Source organism: Clarias gariepinus, chromosome 9, assembly GCF_024256425.1.
Source record: "Clarias gariepinus isolate MV-2021 ecotype Netherlands chromosome 9, CGAR_prim_01v2, whole genome shotgun sequence".
Lineage (NCBI taxonomy): Eukaryota > Metazoa > Chordata > Actinopteri > Siluriformes > Clariidae > Clarias > Clarias gariepinus.
In genome coordinates this window covers 25,368,593-25,390,037 of record NC_071108.1, presented here as the reverse complement: position 1 = coordinate 25,390,037, position 21,445 = coordinate 25,368,593, and the positions used below count along the sequence as shown (strand labels likewise).

The window sequence follows — 21,445 nt, the reverse complement described above, 5'->3', positions numbered from 1 at the left end:
AAAGGGTTGTAACAAAAGGGTAGTGTATAAACTGTTTAATTACAAAACATTCCTGAGGTTATACATGTAATAAAGTTCCTAAAAATATCTTTCACAATTTGAAATCACAGAAAAGAACAGCTGTAAATAACTAAACAGAATAAAGATATAATCTAGAAGTATGGCTGCTTCAATGACACAAACCTAAAAAAAAAAAAAAGGTCACATTCATTGCTACTACTTATTCGTCTTCTTATTGCTACAGACATTCAGTGCTGTATTCTATACATCTGTGATTTTATTTTTTTTTACTCCGTCATATTTTTATGACTTTATCATTATTTATTTTAGTCTGGGCCATTACCTGACAGAACTTAATATCTTTTGATCAAGCTTTAAGATTTTTTTACTGACTTCATAAGGAGGTTGTTTGCATAATCTGAGTTCTCAGAAGATGACATTTAGCAAAATCTGATGATATGCATCTATAAAGACCACATCCTCAATAGCGAGAAAAACAAGAAAACTGGTTTGCGTTTGAATGGAAGATAACCTCTAGGCTTTTTTTCCCAAAATCTAACACTTTCTTAATTTCATCAACTTTATTTGTATTTTAACTTTTCAGAAAAAAATTGCAGTACAAATCATGTGTTCAACACATACATATTTCCTTAGCAAATAATATATACAGCAACAAATATGATAATGAATTCTCATGCGTTATGCTCTGTCCATTTCTCACACACTCCTCTCTCTCCCTTTCATATACACAGACGTGCACACGCACACACACGCGTGCAGTTTCACCAGACAAATGCTGCTCTTTCACGGAGCATGCGTGCACCAAATCTTTGCCATTCTCCCTGATGGATCCATAACTCCTGTGTGGTGTCTAGACAAGCCAACACTGCTCCACCCTTCCAAGCTGTGAGACGAGGATCCATGTCCTGCACAAACATAGTTAATGGTTACTTGGATAGGAATACAAAAGTTGACCAAAAGACATTATACTTGGCCCTGATTTGCTAACTGGCTTAAAAAAAAAAAAATAAACCATACATGCGCACACACATATATAAACACGCATAATATTATATCATATCATATATACACACACATTACCGTTCAAAAGTTAAGGGTGACTTGCAAATTTCTATGTTTTTGTTTAGTGATTTATTTTCTACATTCTACAACAATACTGGGGATTTTAAAACTATAAAATAACACATATGGAATTAGGTAAAAACAACAGTTAGTTGTTATTTTAAGACACAGAGGTCAGCCTTTCTGTAATAGTTCTTGCAAAAACAGTATTGTCAAGTGCATTTGCAAAATCCGTCAAGCACCATAAAGAAACTGGCTCTCATGAAGGCCATCCCAGGAGGGCGAGACCAAAACCTACCTCAGCCTGATAAATGACCAATTAACAGCACCTCAGATTGGATGCGTTATAAAGTCTTTACAGAGCAGAAGTAGCAGAAACATCTCAATATGAACTGTTCAAAGAAGATTAATGCATTTTTTTTAGCAGCTTCACCATTCCTTTACTATGTAGAAAAAAAATAAAAATCAGGAACGATCATGGAGTTGGAAAGTGACCTCAAACTTTTAAACGGTAGTGTATATATGTACACAGTGGAACCTTGGATTACGAGCATAATTCGTTCCGGAAAGGGGCTTGTATTCCAAAACACCCAATTAAATTTTCCCATAAGAAATAATGGAAACTCAAATTATTTGTTCCACCCCCCCCCCCCCCCAAAACAATAAAAATTATAATAATTAATACAAAATTTAAGTAAAGATAAAACAAATTAACCTGCACTTTGCGTTTAAAAAAATAAAAGTAAAAATAAATCATGACAGTGTTTCTGTTTATACGCGCAGGCGCTGTGTGTGTGTTTAGATCTGTTGTTATGTGTGTGCGCGCGCGCGTAATTTGACACCATGCCATGACACGGGGTCAAATTACGTGTGCGCATACACGATGACAGGCTGATAAGGCAAATGGATTTTTAACCTTCTAATGAAAAAAAGTAAAAAATAAATCCCGACAAATAAATATTTCCGTTTATGCACGCAGGCGCTGTGTGTGTGTGTGGAACACTGGCGTTTTTGTTGTTTTTTGGGCCCAACATTGTATTTTAAAATTGTGCTAAACTACAATACTTTATGAATTTGTGCTTTCTTCCCTTTATAATTTATTGTAGGTTTTCAGGCCTTTTAGGTAACCGTAAAGAATACAACTTAAAAACATACAAAAAAACTAAAAACAAAGTTTAAGGTTGTTTTAAACAAGTTAAAATGATACCTTCGGCCGTGTGATAACCTCGACATTTTCAACCATACGGCGGAAAGATGGAGGCATTTTGTTGAGAATGCGATGCTGAAGGAATTCTTGTGCGCCATGAAACAGAAGTCCACCACCTACCACTACCACAGAACTGTACATCTTCCGCTTAGTCTCATCTGATGCTGTCAGAAGAAATTAAATATTAATATTGTGCAGTTTTGACTAAATGGCCAGTATTAAAGAATGCAGTCTTTTGTCTTCCTAATGTTTTGTTGAAAATACATTGGTTCTGTATTAAATGTAGAAATATTATACTACATATCACTCTTGGTGAATTCTGATATTTTAGCTAAACAATCAATTAACAACTTAAACATTTTATCTTTAAATAAAATCTTGCAATTTGTAAAATGAGACCCATTAAGGAAAATTCACCTTTTAATACAGAAATCCATGTAGTTCCTTGAGCTACAAACAATTAAGTGGCGAGGGTTTAAACAAGCCAATTAGATTTTCTCCCTACTGTGACCTCATATAGAACGATTCCCTGGCCTGGCTCAAAACGGTGTATACCGAGTTCTAAATGGGGCAAAGATTACATTTTAGGCAGTGCATTAAATTCTGCAGATACAGGTCAAGAGCTTTAGTTAACATATACATCAAACATCACAATGAAGATAAAGTCTTTGCCCTTGATAGCTTTAGATCTTGCTTAATAAGAGTGGAACTCACCACGGTGCTAAAGAATGACTATGAACATGGATTAAAATTCTTCATTACTGCAACAGATTTCCATCAGTTGGATTCCTGACAGGCTACGTATACGGTCAGTGAAACGTGAGTGGCTTACCAATTTATCATGTCTTGGAGAGCATGTGAACAATACATTTTAGTCTACACATGTGCGGATGTTTGGCTAATAATGAAATATACACTTATAAATGTGACAAAGCATGCCCAAACCCCTAAATTAAAAGGGTCTTAAAGGGATCTAAATTGATGCAAATACAACTACAAATCCATTGGTCTTGGTTATTATATGATTTCATGCTCTGTACAACAACAAGTAAAGTGATTTCCACTCGTCAGGACAGAATGAGAATAAGAAGCTATCAACAGCACAGACTTTATCATTGTAATGATACGAATGCTGACTGAAGTAATTGACTTGTATCTGCATAATATTTTTAATAAGCTGCTGAAGCACGATTGGCTGATTATAAAGCAACACATTATGCATTTGTCCAGAGTATACTGTATCCTCGCCCAATACGTGACCCATTCTGTTTAAAGGAGCTAATATCACATCCCACTGTAATATTACTATTAGAAATAAACTAAATAGACATAATCACATAAATATGAAGTGATTGTCATTAATCTGAGATAAGAAAAAAGTATGTGGTTTTTACCACAACAGTCAATGCTGTGCAGAATAGCTTTATCCAGTCCAAGAGCTTTGCCTTCAAACTGAGTCATTGCTGATTTTCTGGACAGAAGGACAGAAGGCATGTCTTCTGGGTCAGCTCCGCTCGGCAGAGGCTCTCCCTGTGAATGGCCAAGCTCTATGTCTTGGTTTCCTCTCTCTGTCTGGTCACCTCCTTGATTGCTAGATTCAACGTCAAAGCCTGAAGGCTTAGGTAGGCCCTTCCTTTCCATGGATTTAGAAGACTGAAGGAAGAGCAAAATAAACTAAACGTTTTTGACTGTCAAATTAAATAAAGACTGAGTTAAAACAGGGAGAGAAAAAGAGGACATCAATCTACACATTTTCAGCCCTCACTCAGAATAAACATTTTAAAACAATGAATATGATATTCTGTAAGCTTATATAATTATTTAGCACAGGGAGAGTATGTACTTGGTCTTGTTTGCTCTGAGTACTTAGTAGATAGTGTTCATCATGTGGATCCTCAGGATCTCCCTGGGAACGATGCTGCAAAGTGGTCATCTTCTGTCCTACAATTCCAAATGCAGCAGGGTAGAAAAGAGCCATGGGAGCCTATGAAAAAAGCAAAAACAAATAAAAACACATTGCTTTTTGCATTTTCATTTGACCAGTCAAATAGGAAGCTTTCCGTAAGACATAAATAATAACTATAAATACTTTTAAAATGATGGATGGTGATTTACCCCACTGTAACAAAATTATAAAAGTGCAGACCTTAATATGGCAGCTGCAGTACAAAGTGAGAAGTCTATACCTGGAGCTTCTCGTCACCAAGCCTCAGCTGATAGAGGATCACTGGGGATTCTGGGAAGCGTGTACGAAACTCATGGTCTTGCAATCCACATATATCCTGTAGGAAATGGCATTTAAGACACTAAAAATACAGACAAGTATTTCTTTTGCATCCATTTCAGCAGGTGCATGCAAACCTGGTCAAGATGACAAAAAGTCTCCTTAAGTTGCTGCAGCAACATACAGTCCAGCCGGTTAGCTAGCTGACACTCTCGGTAAGGAAAGCCTGCTCGCTGCATCAGCCAAAAGAAACATCGTGTCACATCAGAGCCTCCATATGCAAGACAAAGCCTGTAGAGGACAATACATTTAAGTGTTCTGCTTGACTTCCTCCTTTACAAGTATGAATAACCCATGTGCATATCAATGTAGTCATAATGTTGAAATTTCGACAATGGTTCAGTTGTTCGCACCTCAATCACCATGATGTAAAATAAAAAATCCTTATCTTGCAAAATTTAAATTTTATTCAACACACCATATTTAACCACTATTTATTATAATACTTCAGGGATGCGCTGATACTGATACCAGCATAACGTATTGGTCTGATACTGTGCTGATCTATTTGTACTTTGTTACTTCTGCAATGATACCACTTTACAGGCGCTCACTGCGCAGTCCTATGTGCACTCAAAGGTAGGTAGTTGTCAATGTTGACAACTTTTGGGAGAGGATGAAGTAGGTTGGGCAATTAATCTAAAATTAAGTAAAACCGACATTCAGAACATCTAACTGACATCTAAAATTTTTTATTGTGTTAATACCTTCACCACTGTGTGTCTTCATGTACTGTCCCTTTAAAAACATACTCTTGTGTGTAGTACCAGGCAACCAGTCAAAAGTTTGGACACACCTTCCAATTCAGCGTTTTTGTTTGTTTTTTTTTGTCTACACTTTAGAACAATACTAGAAATTTTGCAACTATGAAATGACACGGAATCATCTAATTAAGTAACAAAAAATGATTATTTTAAAAACCAAAGATCAGTTGCAAAACTCATTAGGCACTATGATGAAAACAGCTCTCACATCTCTAGCAGCCTGCTGCAGGACATTTTATTATTTCACTCCTTTTACTTATATTCATTCTAACAAAAATTGGCATCAGGGCCTCCCTAACACATACTGCACTTTCACTCACCTGGAATTTCTGTGGGACACGCCATCCTCCACACAACACACGCTGGTCTTCTGATCACCGACATCTACCACACATGCACTGCTCAGACCACTGCCAAACACAGCACACACCGACTCCTGGTGGACAATGATTGCTAAAGACACAAATAACACAGAGCAAACATTGAATCAGAGATCAATGAAATTGGAACTCAGATGAAGGTCCTTAAAATGTCAATGTGTGTGCTCCTGACTTTGTAAACCACACACAATGCATCATATGCCTATCCAAAACTTGAACTATTTGCAAGATAAGCATCCGTCTCTTACCGGAGAAGCCCATCTTAACGAGGAGCATATTGACCACTTCTTTCACGTGCTGTCTATTATAGATGTCTGGAATCAGGAGGATGCACCTGTAATACTAAAAACAAAACCGAAGCCAGACTTTTAAAATACATCTAATCCAAGATGTGAAACATGAAAGGAAAAATCCACTCTAAGATACATTTTGGAATAAACATCAAGATGCCATTTGTCATTCTGTTGTGAAGATTTTAGGTTTCATTGCTAAATATTAAAAACCAAAAATACATTTCTTTTCATACTCACCACTTGTAAGTAATGTCAAATATAATAAGACACTTAACAGAAAAATAGTAGAGACAACAAATACTGTTGCATATACAAAAAAGTAACAGCCATGTCACACCTATGTGGCGATATACAGTATAATACATTGAGCACTTTCACCTCAGTATCATCAGAGATTTCTCCCATTCAAGTCGCAAACCTTTTGACCTCCTTCAATCCAAGAAAAAGTACAGGTACATTCGCACCAGCAGATTAAGGTAAAGCTGATGTATGTACAATAGAATTTACACTTTTGCTAGATGCTAACTGCATTTCGTTGCTGAGTACCTGTATTATGCAATGACAAACTTTTCTATGTATCTATCTTATATGAGAAATGTGATAATATTGAAGGGTTGCATTAGGAAAATGACCTATCTGAGCAGTACATATGCGTCATGACGTGTGGAAGCTAAAAGTTAAAGCAATGCTGCAGCTCCCTCTTTAGTTAAAGGTGAAAAAGCTTGGGTTCCAAAGAATGAAGAGAATTTCAATAGAAAAAAAATGTTGGATTGTTTATTGCAAAGACTAATATGCAAGGTGTTGAGGTATAGTCTTGCAGGGTGTTAGAAGCCATACCTTCAGGTCTTTGAGAGGAACTTCTAAGAGTTTCTGAATAGCATGTGACCAGATGGTTTCCAGGTCTGCTAGGACAGCAGTCAAAGAGCCTCCAGGCCCACTGTGGACGTTCAGCTGACCACGACAAATAGGCCAATGTAAGTTGTAACAATCGGTGGTGTTCACATATAAAGCCTGGACATAGAAAATTACACAAAAAAGAGGGATAGTAAGATAAAGAGGTCAGAAGTAAAAAGCTCAATAATTTTTATTTTAATCCTTAAAAAGTCCATCGCTTCTATTACCATAATCAAAGATTACCAATTTTAGATTGAGTTAGTGTTAATAAAAATCATGTTTTTTCATCATGTTTTTCGAATTCTTCATCTTCAGACTTTCTTCTCTTTAACTGTTTCTCAGTCATCTCTCCTTCATGATCACGCTCAAACTTCATTACATGATAAACACTAGTGATCTTACTGTGACACATAAGCCCCGAAGATTGTATTGTGCAAGAGGAGGCATGTGCAGATGAAGCCACGCGTCGAAGCATGTGTCGGTCCCTGAGAGTCACATGACCAATGACAGACCTCATGTTTGCCAAAAACACGTCACCGAATTATTTTATTCTTATGTACTCATTATATATCTTAAATTCATAAATCAAAATTCAGGAAAAATGTTTTTGCACAATAACCGTTACTACTTATATAATATTTGAAAAAGTGAAATGCACACAAAATCTTTTGGTTTATATTAATGGCCCTACAATAACTTTTGTGTTATTGTATCTAGGCTTTTTATCTCTATTTTTTTCCTCTCCTCCATTAATTTTCTTTACTGTGTGTTTTACACATTAATTTGTGTTTTGAATCCTTAACACCAACTGGTGGATTTATATATTCTTTTTAAATATTCCAAACAGTGGCTTGTTAGGTGCATTTATGTTCAGGTTTATAATTAAAGAAGAATGAAAGAATGAAATGAAGGGGGAGAAAAGTACTTCGCTATTCGTTCTTCACATTTCCTTTCTATTCTAGATCTTCAGTTAATTTTCCAAGATTCAAAATCTGGATTATGTGCATACAAATATTACAACACACACACACACACAAAATTTGTCCATTAGATGGCAGTACAATGAGCCAGATTGAGCCAAAATAGATTATATTTTTTATTAATTTGGCATTTGAGGTGGTAAAATGTTGCTGTTCCTCTTTAATCCAACCGGTGGTACGATCGAAAATATTCACACATTGGCAGGCAGCACAGCGTCCTTCGTTATATGAGTAAATGATTTCTAAGAATATTTACATAGCTAAGATATTGATAAAATTGTGAAACTAACGATCTCAATTGGCACCAAGGTATAGCACTTATATCGTGTTAGCTGGCCCTTGGTGATTCCCATCTCTATTGCTGACTGACTGGAACAATGTTATGTTGCACAGTTTGCTCCTATTTACAGATTAAGGGTTGCGAACGAACACACAGCCCACACACAGAATGATCGCCTATTGAAAAGATCTGTATTTGACAACTATATCGGAATAAAATTTCTAACTTTACCATCCAAAATAATTGCAATACACCACTGAATCATTTCTTTCTGCGTCTCGAACAGTCACATTGTCTTAAAATATCTACATCTGTATCAGGGGTGCTGCAATAGAAAATAAATGGTGTCAACTGCCATATTAATGAAAAAACACGAACGTCAGACCACCCTTGCTGAAATGTCAAGCATGATCAAAAAAATAAAATAAATAAATCTGTCACCACCTTAGCATTTTTCATGATACCAATATTATTCTGGATGATATTCTGTCATATGTATTATTTGATTTGTTAGATTATGTATGCAGCATATACTTCCATCTCCAAGTTATAATGGGGAAAAAGGCAGGAAGCAAAGCATTGTATACTGTATATTTTAAGTTACTGCAAGAAGTCAGTCAATACAAAAGATGAAAACACAGTATATTGTTTTAAAAACACTGCAAGCTAGGTAATATCAAGTATGGTTGCAAATTTCCTAAACCAGAGCCTAAGCCTAAATAAAAAGCTCAAACTTAATTTGATTAAACTATTGATCAGTTAAAATACATGCACAAACAGGCAATCACCAAGAAAATCCTAATTCACACCTCATCCCCTACTAAGTACTCTGGCTGGTGGATGGTATTCGTCCATTTCTGCCTCGAGTTAGGATCCAAAACAGATGGACGGACCTGTCTGTTGTACACTCTAGCCTGTTAACACACAAAGACACACATTTACTAATCAATTTATAAATATATCTACTCATAGGTCTTCTGAAGGCTAGAGATGAAGCATACCTGTTCCGCAGACACGGGGGTTCTTCTAGCCCCGCTGGACATCTTTTTAGACCAGATAGCCTGGTCCACCATCTTCAGACCATTTTGCCGCTGATCGCCACTCTCTGGTCTCTAGCAGATTGATTAATACATTTAAAGAAATAAAAAACATGAAAAAATTAGTAAAGAGCACAATCAATCTCAATAAGCTTAAGAATGTTCCTACAATCAGTTTGCACAAGTCAAGTTATTTGCCCACAATTATGCGAAGTAATTAAAAAGTAATCCATTAAGATGAGAAGGATTCCAAACTTACATTCTGGCCTTCTCGTATCAGCCAAGCGTCCTCATAGCGTGTCTGTCCTGACTGCTTATGTCTACGGGCAATGACGTGTGAAAGAGTAAGGGGCAGTGTGTCTGTAGCTCGGCCTATGCGGAGGGTCTGCGATCCAGGGCTGATCACCACCACGAAATTGGTTTGAATTTGCTGAACAGGGAGCCGTAACACTTGCATTAGATCTCAAGAATTCAAGGACAGTTTTTACAAATAATTTCTAAGCAGAGAATCAAACCTTTTTCAGCATTAACATTTAAAGAACTCAGATTTAAGATTTTAGAAAAGGTGACAGGTTTACGGGGGGGCAGGAGGCAGCATCGTCCCCTTACAGCTTCAGGTTCTTTAGGTTAATTCTGAACTGAGGTTATTGTGTGGGATTAGGCTGAGTTCTTTCATAAACACCCCCAAAAATATACATGCAGGGAGGCGAGTGCACATGGTGACCTGATCATCAACTAATGTCTCAGGAGATGAACTCAATCAGGAGCTGGTTAATGAGCTTGAGGTAATATCTAAGGTTAATTTATACATTGTAGCTGAAAACCTAATTAAAGTAACCCTAAACAGGTATTGTAACACTATAAGGTTTATTTTACAGACTTGTTTATAGCTTTGTTTTTATCTAGTCCATGGGAAAAAATGATATAAAAAGATGACGCATTCTCCAGCTGTTTATTCAACATCAGGCATAAGACGTGTACACAAGTAAGGTTAGTGTCTATAGGGCTTTAACACTGAGAGGTATCACTATTACATCCATGACCTGATGCAGAAAACAGAAAGTGCTAAACAAAAGTGAAGCTAACGTGATGACAGCTTCACTAACCTCTTGTAAGGGCTCGGGGATAACAGGAGGAACAATCGGTCTTTTGACTCCTCGTTGTTCTTTTTCTTTGTCCTTTTCTCGCTCTTTCTCTTTTTCCTTTTCATTTTCCTGCTCTCTCTCCACCTGTGTCATTATCCTGCACGCTACTGACGGACACACTGGAGAATCCTAGAACTTCTTTTTCTTTGAAATGAAGCGGCTAACATGCACCGCTATGGTGCTTTCCTGCCACCTACTGGACTGGAGAGTGACTCCAACTCCACCTAAGGGACTACCTCAGGTTCTGAAAAAGGAGTTCACCGCGGAAGTGCCGAAACATGCAATTCCTCAAATGTCCACTAGGGACATTTGGCTCCGACAGTAAACACAGAAACCCCACCTTTTAAAAAAAAAAATCTTAGCTAGTTTTAAACGAAATGTTTACTGTTACGTTTATCATATCATGGATTTATTTCCATTACCTCAACTCATTGTCATAGAGTATTGCATGCCGTGTTTTTGCTCTTGTACCTTTACCTTATGTTGTCTTTTAGGATACTCCTTAGATAATTTTGTGGTGTCAATTTGTTGTCTTAGCTGGTCAGCTAATAAGGTTTTTGTCTTGGCTAGTTTTGTTAATTTATGTTGTACATTAGCATCTTGGTCAAAGAGGAACGTTGTTTCGTTTCACTGTAATGACAAATGACTTGACTTAAGTTACTCCCCATAGACCCCCATGTCAAAACGCGAACAGATCGAGGCAGTAATCAAACCCTTGTCCCCTTTATCCTGTATACAGGGTCACAGGGGGCGTGGAGCCTAACCCAGCAGACTTACTGTAGGGCACACCCTGGACAGGCCGCAAATCCATCACAAGGCCCACATGCACCATTCACGCACACACAACTGGCACTTTAGGAATACCGATTAGCCTAATCTGCATGTCTTTGGACTGTGGGAGGAAACTGGGTACAAATGTGCTAAACCTATAATGTGTAAAGTCTAGTATAAATAATACTAATTATACCAAGAAGACTTCTGGTTAAAATTAAAAGTATATAAATAAAAGTATTAATTTCCTGTTAAGTCTTGTGGTGTAGTGGTAAGGAGTAAAGAAAATTAAATGTTAGTAGTCACCCATCACTATTTTGTGCTTACCCAGCTTATAAAGTATTTATTAGTATTAGTTCTTAAGTATTTACAATATACATTTTATGTTGTGTTGTCACTGGTTTTGCAAAGCCATAATAATAAACTTTCACCGAATATTCCATATGACTTTATTACTTTAATAACAATCTGAAAAAACATACACTTCCTACCACATTCTTAAGCACATAACATTATTTAACAAAAAAAGAAAAGAAAAAAAATTGCCGCTGAGTTCAACCACTCTGGCCCCTCAGAAAAGGAATTCCCAGAGCAGCATCAAAAATCTGCAATGCAGAAGCAGCATGATAATGAAGAGTGCAACGTGTTTGTGTTCATTTAAGACATCTTCACTGGTCCAGCTCTCTGTGTTGGACAGCTTATACAAGCAGTGTTCAGTCATGCATCAACACATCACACTCCCCTACGCCTGCAACAGAGTGCAGGCGTTTACCTGTAGATGACAAAAACAAACATGAAATAAATAAATACAGTATCTGATAAGACAATCAATTGAAATCTATATAATTTTACATGTTAAACTCTTCCTTACCTTCCTCATCCACCACCCATTGGAGGAGGACTTGGGCCTCCACCGTGGTTTATCCTGCCCATACGTCTCCGACCTGGAAAACCTGGAGGACTGAATAAAATAAATTGATTACCCAAAGATAAGCCAAGTATATACAAATTAGTTTACAAATATAATGATGTGGTATGTAAAAAGTTTAAAGCAAGCTAAAAAGAAATCAGCATGTCATTTCTTTTCTATTTTAAACAGCCACTCACTGTTCTACGTCAAAGCTATAAGACAGATTTACACCAGCAACAGTTAGCAGTTACATGAAACCGAAATGCTGATCTATTTAAGATTTTTATTTTTTGGTTTCTGACCCACTGGGACTTACCCTCTTCCATCACTGAAGCGTGACAGTGAACTTGCATTACCATCTTTTGACATACCTGGCTGAACAAGGGTCTGAAAACTAGCAAGAAAATGATGTGTTATAGTTTAAAATACATACACCACCTATATAAATGAAAACAATCTACTAATCAATTAGTAATCAATGCATCACTTACAACAAGCCAATAAACTCCACTACACCCCAAAAGAGCTCACTGAGGAAAGACAGCCTCCATGGTGACCGTGTCCTACTGTCAAGGACTTGACCTGAGAGGAAAAAAAAACATAGCTAGATATTATTATTCCTATTATTAATTTAAATACTTGTTTATTAGCCTTATGTGTTTTTCTATAACCACATTAAATGGGGTTATAGAAAACCACACCTGATTGAAGACAGGCCACCTTAGGTTTAGGTTTAAGGACCCATCAGCAGCTGCTGGGCTGTGCTGGGATTTAAACATTATTCTGATTAGTAGCCTAAAGCAGTAACAATCAAGCCACTACGTCTGTTGATTGTGATCGTGTTACTGTGACATAGTAAACTTCACATTTGATGATATGGACTTGATCATTGTAGCAAGTTTCACTAATTGTTTACTTTTCAATGACGTGTCCCATTCTGAGAGTTAGCATGCAGTGAGTCACAGTAACACAGAATCTACCCAGATCTACGTCCTTACACATTTCCATTTAGGAGGGAAAAAAAGTAAAGAGACAAAAGGATAAATAATTTTTATATTTTTGGGATAAATTGTGAACACACTTTTAACACGTTTTTTTATTAAATTGCAGTAATAAAACAAGGAAAGCTCAACTGATTTTTTTTTCACCTACAAAGGCTTTTTAATAACGCGTGAAGTTGTGTTGACTGTGTACATTAAATCCCATATCCCTAAAAACTTATCAATTTATGTCATTATCAGAGTTGAAAAATAACCTAGTACATTTACTTATTTACTGTACTTAATTATCAGTTTTCACGTATCTGTACTTTACTTAAGTGGTTTTATTAGTGGATATATTTTTTTAAACTTCTACTCCACTACAATCTACAACATTTATCTGTACTTTCTACTTCACTACATTTGTGAACGGTTTGTTTTTACATAACCACTGGGGTGTGTACTATAATATATATCACCACCGGCTGACATTATACATTATTGCATGATTTGCCTTCCTCTGTAAACTGCTCAACCGTGTAGGTGTTTGAAATCACAAATGGAAGTGGTTTCAAACAGTGAAAAAACAGCATCATCACAGTTTGGAACCACAGAGAGAGAGACAAAGATGAATTTAATATGAATTAAAGGCTACTGTGAACTAGTACCGTTCTTTTTATCCTTTTTTTATATTCTTAAGTAAATCAGAAGGATTTTGTTCTATCACATAGAAATGTAAAGAGAGGGGTTCTACTTTTACTTGAGTAATATTTTACCTGGAATAGTTCTACTTTTACTTAGTACAAAATTATTGTTCTTTGTTAACTACTGGCCATTGTTAAGCCATTTTATAACGCTTATCTTATATATCGTCACGGGGGCTCGTCATATTAAACCTAATTAACCACATATGCAAACTTTTACTTAAAATCATGCTTTTCTATATTCAAAACCAAAAATCTGTTTCCAAAATAACTGCATTTATAAATCTTTACACATTATTTATATTATATTCAGAAACATACTGATGATTAATGTTTCATTTTCCCAAATTCTGATTAATGTAACACAGACTGTTGTTGAATATATATATATATATATATATATATATATATATATAAAATTTGGAGTAATAGATGTTTCAGAAACAATATGGCCAACACAGACTAAGTGAAAGCCCATAAGTGTAGCTATAGTAACTATATCTAGAATTGATACAGTGGAGCAACATGTGATTTAACAAATTAGTGATCCGGAAGCTATTTATTTAAAACTTGCACGGCATTTTTGGTTAATCAACTGGTTAACATCTTGATTATCACAGCAATCAAGTAATAACTTAAGCAGAGCATAATATAATAAACCCAGTCCCCTGTGGTAAATGTCTTGCTTTAAAGAACACGAGTAAGCCGAGGAGTCTTTCGAAAAATCTAATCTGATTTAGAGGAGTCTAAATCAAAATCTAGCTAGCCACCTGCCATCTACGCTACTAAACTAACTTTAAATTGTTTTTGCCATCTATGTCGGATTAATAACACGCCATCTGACTTTACTGAGATATAAACAGGCCTGGTAACGTTACACTGGACATCGGTAGCCAGCGCGCTAACACTTAATGTTACTAACGTTAACCCGTGAAACTAGCAAGCAGTAATTTAACCGGAGCATTAATATGACAAAATATCTAAAAATAAATTAGCTATGTTGTTCGTGAGTCTGTAGAATTAAAGTTTATGACTCACCGTTGGACACGTACACCATCTTACTGCCACTGTCGTGTTGTTGTTTATGCGGATCTGTTACTTCCGCATCCGGTATCGCGTAACTACGGTGGCGCGCACGCGCACAACAACCATTTTCTTTTCTTTCATCGTTACAGAATCACTATTCTGTTATATACTATCGGAATATATCATATAAATCTAATATAAATGCTAATATAATACAGGGTGTGTGTGTGTGTCGTCGTCCCCCCCCCCCCATTTTTTTAACGTTATTGCAAATATGAATATCTGAGAAACTACAGGTCCTAGGGAAACGAAATTAAATAGGCTTCATGGTGAAAAATAAATTATACATTTATCAAAATTCCAACAACATATTTAAACAGATAAAAATTTTCTAACTAATTTCACAAAGCCGATTTCTCCTTACCACTCAACCCACCGGCTCCTCCTTCACCATCCTCTCCAATGACTTTGCCACATTCTACGATGGGAAAATTGCAGCAATCCACCAAACCTTTGCCCAACCCCTACATCAGAACCTCAGGATATTCCCTTCCCTCTCTTAGCAGAATTCTCCAACCTGCCAACTGATGAGATCCAACATATCATCTTGTCATCCAATCCCACCACCTGTTCATTAGATCCTATACCTCCCACAATGCTCCAGGCCATCTCACAAGACCACCTTCCCTTCATCTCAACCATCATCAACCATTCCATATCATCTGGTCTGCTTTTTTTTTTTAATAAGGCAAGGGTTATTCCCATCTTCAAGAAACCCTGCCTGGATCTAACAGATATCAGCAACTATTGTCTGGTATCGCTTCTCTCTTTTTTTCTCGAAATATTCTTGAAAGGACTGTTTACAACCAAATGTCTTCTATTTTCCCTCTATACCCGGGCTCTTGGTAAGGTCATATCATCGCATGGATTTTCACATCATTGTTATGCAGATGACACACACGTATCCTCTCCTTTCTAAGTAAAACCAAACTGCTGTTCATCGCTGGTGACTCATCCCCCAGTCAAGACCTCATGATCTCCCTGGACAACAATCTCATCACTCCTCCAGCCACCACCCGCAATCTTGGGGTAACTGTGGACAATTATCTGTCATTTTCCCCACACATTGCTAAACTTAATCGCTCTTGTCGATTTCTTTTTTACAACATCAGAAAAATATGCCCATTTCTTTCTTCACAGGTGACTCAGGTGCTTGTCCAGTCCCTTGTTATTTCAAGACAGGACTACTGAAACCCACTTCTGGCAGGTCTACCTCTGTCCACCATTCGTCCTTTGCAGCTGATCCAGAATGCAGATGCACATCTCGTTTTCGTCTTCAAGTTTACCCACAACACCAAACTTCTTTGCTACCTGCACTGGCTTCCTGTAGCTGCTTGCATCAAATTCAAAACTCTGATGCTTACCTACAAAGCTAAAAATGGCACAGCATCCACTTACCTCTCAGCTCTAATTACACCACGAACCCCACTACATTCCTTCTGATTCTCCAGCACTGCTCGGCTGGTTCCACCATCTCTCAGGAATTGAGGAAGACATTCATACAGGCTCTTTTCTGTTCTGGCACCTAGGTGGTGGAATAAACTTCATCCAGATGTCCGTACAGCTGAGTCTTTGACTATCTTTAAACGACGTAAACAAGACGTATTTGTTTCTTCAGTACTTGTGTGTTTGACTAATGGCACTTAGTAAATAACCTAGTAACCCAATGTAAATTTAAAGCACTTTATGTAAGTCGCTCTGGATAAGAGCGTCTGCCAAATCCCTAAATGTAAATATTTACAAAGCTCAACAAATGTTCAATATGCGCTCCGCCTGTAACACAACACAAGTCAGCCTGCCAAACACGCTGTAGCATATCTTGCGTAACATTCTTCAGCACCTTAATGATTCTCTGCTTGAGTTTATTTATGCTTTTAGGAAGAGGGGGGATAAAGACCAGTCCTTTCACATACAGTAGCCCCATAGAAAAGAGTCAAGTCAAGTGAACATGGTGGCCATTTCATCACATTGTCATCACATTGTCGTTATCACTGGAATGCTGATCCTTCTCCATCATTAACCTTCGTTTTTTTACACATCTCGTTAAAATTCGAGATCATTTAAGTAAGAATTGGCCATGTTGTTAGACTATGAAATGATAAAAATTTTTTTGGGACACCTTGTATAATAAAAAAATTTACATAAATTACATAGAAAATACATAATACACCTAAAATGATTTTCTAATATACTGTACACCAGTCAATAAATACATTTAAATCAACATTTATCTTTGTTTTAATTGTACCAAACTTGCTTTTTAAAATAAAAACACTTTGTTTACCATTTTAGTTTTGGTAATAAAATATTCTGCATTGTTGCTGACTGTCATATCTTTTCTAAATGTTATGAGGTGAATGTGTGGTGAAGCTGACAGAAATCAACTGAGTGCAACTCTTCTGTTAAGTACAGTATATTTATTTAGTCAGAGTTGGAATTTTACAGATTTACTAGTTTCTATATTTGAACTATCCATCAATAGATCAAACAAACAAACAAACAAACAAACAAACAAATAAAATCATTCATTTGAGAAATATTACACCTACAATTATCTATATTATCTTGATTTGTCTCTTTTCACCCCATATGAACTGAACAAAAGTTCACCTTTAACCGTTGCAAATCAATTCTACAATGTACAAATATATTGTAGTATAGAAAAAATAAATGCAAAGAATAAATAATAAAAAGAGCAAACTGAGCAGAAACATAGATTTAGGAAAACATTAGAAACTACACAGACAGCAACTTAAATTTCTTTTCTTTTTTTGCACTTAGAAATTTGATCCTTAATAAATACTTCTAAAATCGGCCCAAGCATGTGTTACCTATTTTATTCTTAGCTATTCAAAATGCACATTTCAATATACATACACAGCTAGTGTTAAGTTTGTGAGAATACCCAACACTGGCTGGCTATCTAGTTACAGCTCACATATTCTCACATTGTGTTCACCAATCATTACAGTATTACAGGATGCAGGCATGCTTGCTGTTATCTGAACTGGCATTCAGTAACTCAGTGGTACAGCTAAACATATAAAATGCTAGATTCTAGTCACAATTTTTCCAATAGTAAATTGATTTTGTTGTTAGAAAAAATATATTAGAACTTGAGTCATACCTGACATTATTTTAGTCAAAGTAAAGTTTAACAAACGAATATCAGTGAATGGTCTTTCATGCGTCCCTCTTTTTCTCATGAACGCCTACTGTAGGACAATATGTTTCATTTAGTAATACATTGGCTTCCCCGTAAGTTTTGATGTTAATGGCAAATTAATTGCAGGATACAAAAATAATGAATGTCGCATTAGCTAATACCCTAATCATATGGGTAATAAAGTGCACTACAGAAAATTTTACTGCTTATTTTTACGTTAAAGAAATTAAAAAACAAAGGCTTCAAAAACAAATATAACGCTACAATTTGTTTCATTATTCATTATTCTTTTTTATGCGGCTAAAAGTCATTAATTCACTTATTAGGTACAATATTGATTATTTTATTCAATTGAAAATGGAAATATAGGCACATATGATGGCAATGGTTATTGATGCTGAAGAGCATAATGAATAGAGCAAATAGGCCTTTAAGAGTATCTAGAGGTTCATCTTTCATTAGTCATTAGTATTTATTTGATCAATAATTTCAATCATTTCAAAACCCTGGTTATCAATGCCATTTCTGAGGCTGTTATGATGGCTTTGTCCATTGTAGAAGCAGTGAGCACAGTGTGCCGTTGGAATTAGCTCCACTCTGTCAAAATTGGAGAAGTCTACACAATATTTCCCTTCTTTACTGCGGGAGATGATGGGAAGGAACTTGTAACCCCACCTGATCTCCTGAGGGATGTAGGACGTCCTGACTTGGCAGGAGGAGCTGGTGGACTCATCTGTGCCATCCAAAAACACCACCAGCTCAAACTCCTGTTGAAGAATGGTGTCTGAAGCAAACTTAAAAAATGGACTTGTCTTGTCAATTACATGATACAAGGTCAACGGACAAATGAAGAAGAGGTTATCTTTTCCAGCATCTACCATAAAATCGATATTTACTTGGTCCAGAATTATGGTCTCACCTTCTGGAGTGACTGTTGTCCTAAGCAGCTTGCCATATAGCTGGCTTCCAATCATTAAGGTTTTACGCAAGTTTGCCACTCTTATCTGCAAACAGAGGTCAGCATTTTTGTGACAAATAACTGCAATTTTGCTAAAGGTAATGGTTTTGGCTCTTTTCTTGGGTGAAGCAATTTTTGCCATAACCAGGCCACACCAGAAGCAGTTAATAAACAAACCAACAATGGACTGGACAATAATTATAGTGACAGCACCCGGGCAATATGGACTGAGCACTCGCAGACCGTAGCCAATTGTTGTCTGTGTTTCCAAGGAGTAGAGGAAAGCACTCGTGAGGCCAAAAACATTATATATGCAGGGTTTGTGGTCTAAAGGTGGAGTTTGCCACCAAAGATCACCATTATTAAGAGCAACCCAGTACCAAATAAGTCCAAAAATGAACCAGCTAAGGGTGAAGGAGGCCACAAACAGTAAAATAATGTAACGCCAGCGGATCTCCACAAAGGTGGACCAGAGGTCCTGCACATAGGCAAAATGACTGCTGTAACCCACATTTCCATATTCAATGTTGCAACGTCCGTCTTTGGCTACCAGACGGTTTTTGTGCCACTTTACAAAGTAATCTCTGAACAGTTGCTGCCAGGAGCGTGTCATTTTTCCAGGTACAGAAAGTCAATCTAGGTAAAAGAAAAAAATAAAATTTTAAGGCATTCTTAAATAAATCTTTGACATCAATAAAATATGAAGATTTCATCCAAACTGTTTCTCTTTTACATATTAAGCAAACATACACATTTAAAAAAATTGGAACTAATTCTGTTTTGGGTAGGGTTTTTTTTTCTATATTTTAGAACAATACTAGGGACTTCAAAACTTTTCAAATTCTATTATATTAACACAATTCCATAATTAATACTTTAACAGTTAAAAACAACAAAACAACAACAATTCTAAAACTTCCTTACAACAGTATTGTCAAGTGCATTTGAAAACCCATCAAGCATCGTGGTGAAACTCTCATAAAGACCAAAAGAAAGCAAGACCAAAATTTGCCTTTGATTTGAGCTAATCATAATTTTTTTTTAAAGATTTATAATTAACGTCCAACTTCACGAAGACACATTAATATGTTGATTAGAACAACTGATTTTGAAGATGTCATTTGCAGTTGATGTCATTTGCATTTGCAATAATCATAATGGTCTACTAGATAATGTAGCCAAGCACTCACCACAGATGTTTTCTCATTTATGTTTCCATGTTCACAAAAAATTAGATGTCACTGTGAATGAGATTTACATTAGGCTTAAAACCCTATGCATACAAAATAAAAAATGTTTAAAAAACTTTTATTCCAATTCATAGTATGTGTCTACTATTATTTAATAGAAACATGAGAAAAAACTACTACTTAAAAAACAACGAGCGGTTATGATGTGGAGATACAGATGGGGAGAAAATATGTTTTTTTTCTAGTCCATACTTTCATCCAATTACTATTCTCCTTTTATTGTTACTACTAAGAAGTCTGCGGTAGATTAAAAAATGAAAAAAAAATAAAATAAAATAAGAGTGAATAAGGTTTATTTATGAGTAGGTAGAAATGGGAAAACAATAAAACAGTTAAAAAATAAATTTATTAAAATAAATTTAACCAGTGTTAAATTGATTGTGGAACCCACCTGCTATAGCTGTTCTTCCTGGTCTGCCTTTTTGAGTGTAATCTGTCCTTCCATTTGGTAAGGCTATACCAAGTGTGTTTAATGTTTACCTCTCGTTTAACTTCAGGGTTGGGCATATTTTCCACTAAGCTACCACAACTCACAATAAATTATAATAATTATACACAAGTGCTTAGAGGGCAATAAAATGTGAAAAACAATCAAACAAACAAACAAACAAACTAAACTTAACATTAATTTATTTCAATCATAAGTTTTATACACTATCAAATCGTAAGTAACATTGATCAGTACTGTTATTTATTTTTCTATGTATTCTTCATGGTTTTAGAGAACTAGAATTTTGTTTTAATGTACTTATACCACCTACAGTATAAAGAGGAATAATAATAAAACCCACTCAACTTAATCAGAACGTGTCAAAGTGTTGCTACAACAAGATTCCTAAAACCTAGTTTATAGCACAAAATGACACTGCTGGGTCCGTCATAAAACACACAAACAATGTAGAAGATGTAAACAATGTAAAGAATTATGTGGAAACCAAATAATTCATTAATTTACATTATAAATACATTTTACATTATATTATATATAATATACACCCGAGATATTGTGATAGTGATCAGTTTCTATCCATAAATTTCAAAGACATTATGTGAAAAACTGTCTAGATAGTCTATATACTGTATATTCAGAGTATGTTACATAAAAAGCAGATTCTATCTAAATAATTCTTAAATAACATTTATAATATGTCTTAACATGTTAAATTTTAATGCATTTAGTCAAACTCTAAAGAAAGTTAATTGATGAAAGTACACACTGCCTGGCTAAAAAGCAGACACCCATTGCAAAAAGGTCAAGTTATTGGGCTGCATT

At 35.9% G+C, this 21,445-nt stretch overlaps 3 protein-coding genes across 3 annotated transcripts; all 3 read right to left on the bottom strand.

Annotated features, from left to right (window-relative positions):
* Window positions 1-28: 28 nt before the first annotated feature.
* On the bottom strand, window positions 29-10,499 carry actr8 (actin related protein 8). Its single transcript, XM_053503912.1, has 13 exons — window positions 10,309-10,499; window positions 9,462-9,632; window positions 9,167-9,277; window positions 8,975-9,079; window positions 6,849-7,022; window positions 5,967-6,060; window positions 5,659-5,791; window positions 4,652-4,805; window positions 4,477-4,572; window positions 4,134-4,274; window positions 3,685-3,943; window positions 2,291-2,454; window positions 29-926 (listed from the first exon to the last, which is right to left on the bottom strand). The coding sequence occupies exons 1-13, from the start codon at window positions 10,438-10,440 to the stop codon at window positions 783-785; spliced, it is 1,878 nt and encodes a 625-aa protein (XP_053359887.1). The 5' UTR covers window positions 10,441-10,499; the 3' UTR covers window positions 29-782.
* A 1,486-nt stretch (window positions 10,500-11,985) lies between these two features.
* Window positions 11,986-14,824, bottom strand: selenok (selenoprotein K). Its single transcript, XM_053504252.1, has 4 exons — window positions 14,751-14,824; window positions 12,520-12,610; window positions 12,345-12,422; window positions 11,986-12,079 (listed from the first exon to the last, which is right to left on the bottom strand). Exons 1-4 carry the CDS (start codon window positions 14,767-14,769, stop codon window positions 11,986-11,988), a joined length of 282 nt encoding a protein of 93 aa, XP_053360227.1. The 5' UTR covers window positions 14,770-14,824.
* A 3,474-nt stretch (window positions 14,825-18,298) lies between these two features.
* LOC128530446 (ATP-sensitive inward rectifier potassium channel 1-like) lies at window positions 18,299-20,610 on the bottom strand. The gene is made up of 2 exons (XM_053504402.1): window positions 20,564-20,610; window positions 18,299-19,558 (listed from the first exon to the last, which is right to left on the bottom strand). The coding sequence occupies exon 2, from the start codon at window positions 19,533-19,535 to the stop codon at window positions 18,423-18,425; it is 1,113 nt and encodes a 370-aa protein (XP_053360377.1). The 5' UTR covers window positions 19,536-19,558; window positions 20,564-20,610; the 3' UTR covers window positions 18,299-18,422.
* Between the last annotated feature and the right edge of the window lie 835 nt (window positions 20,611-21,445).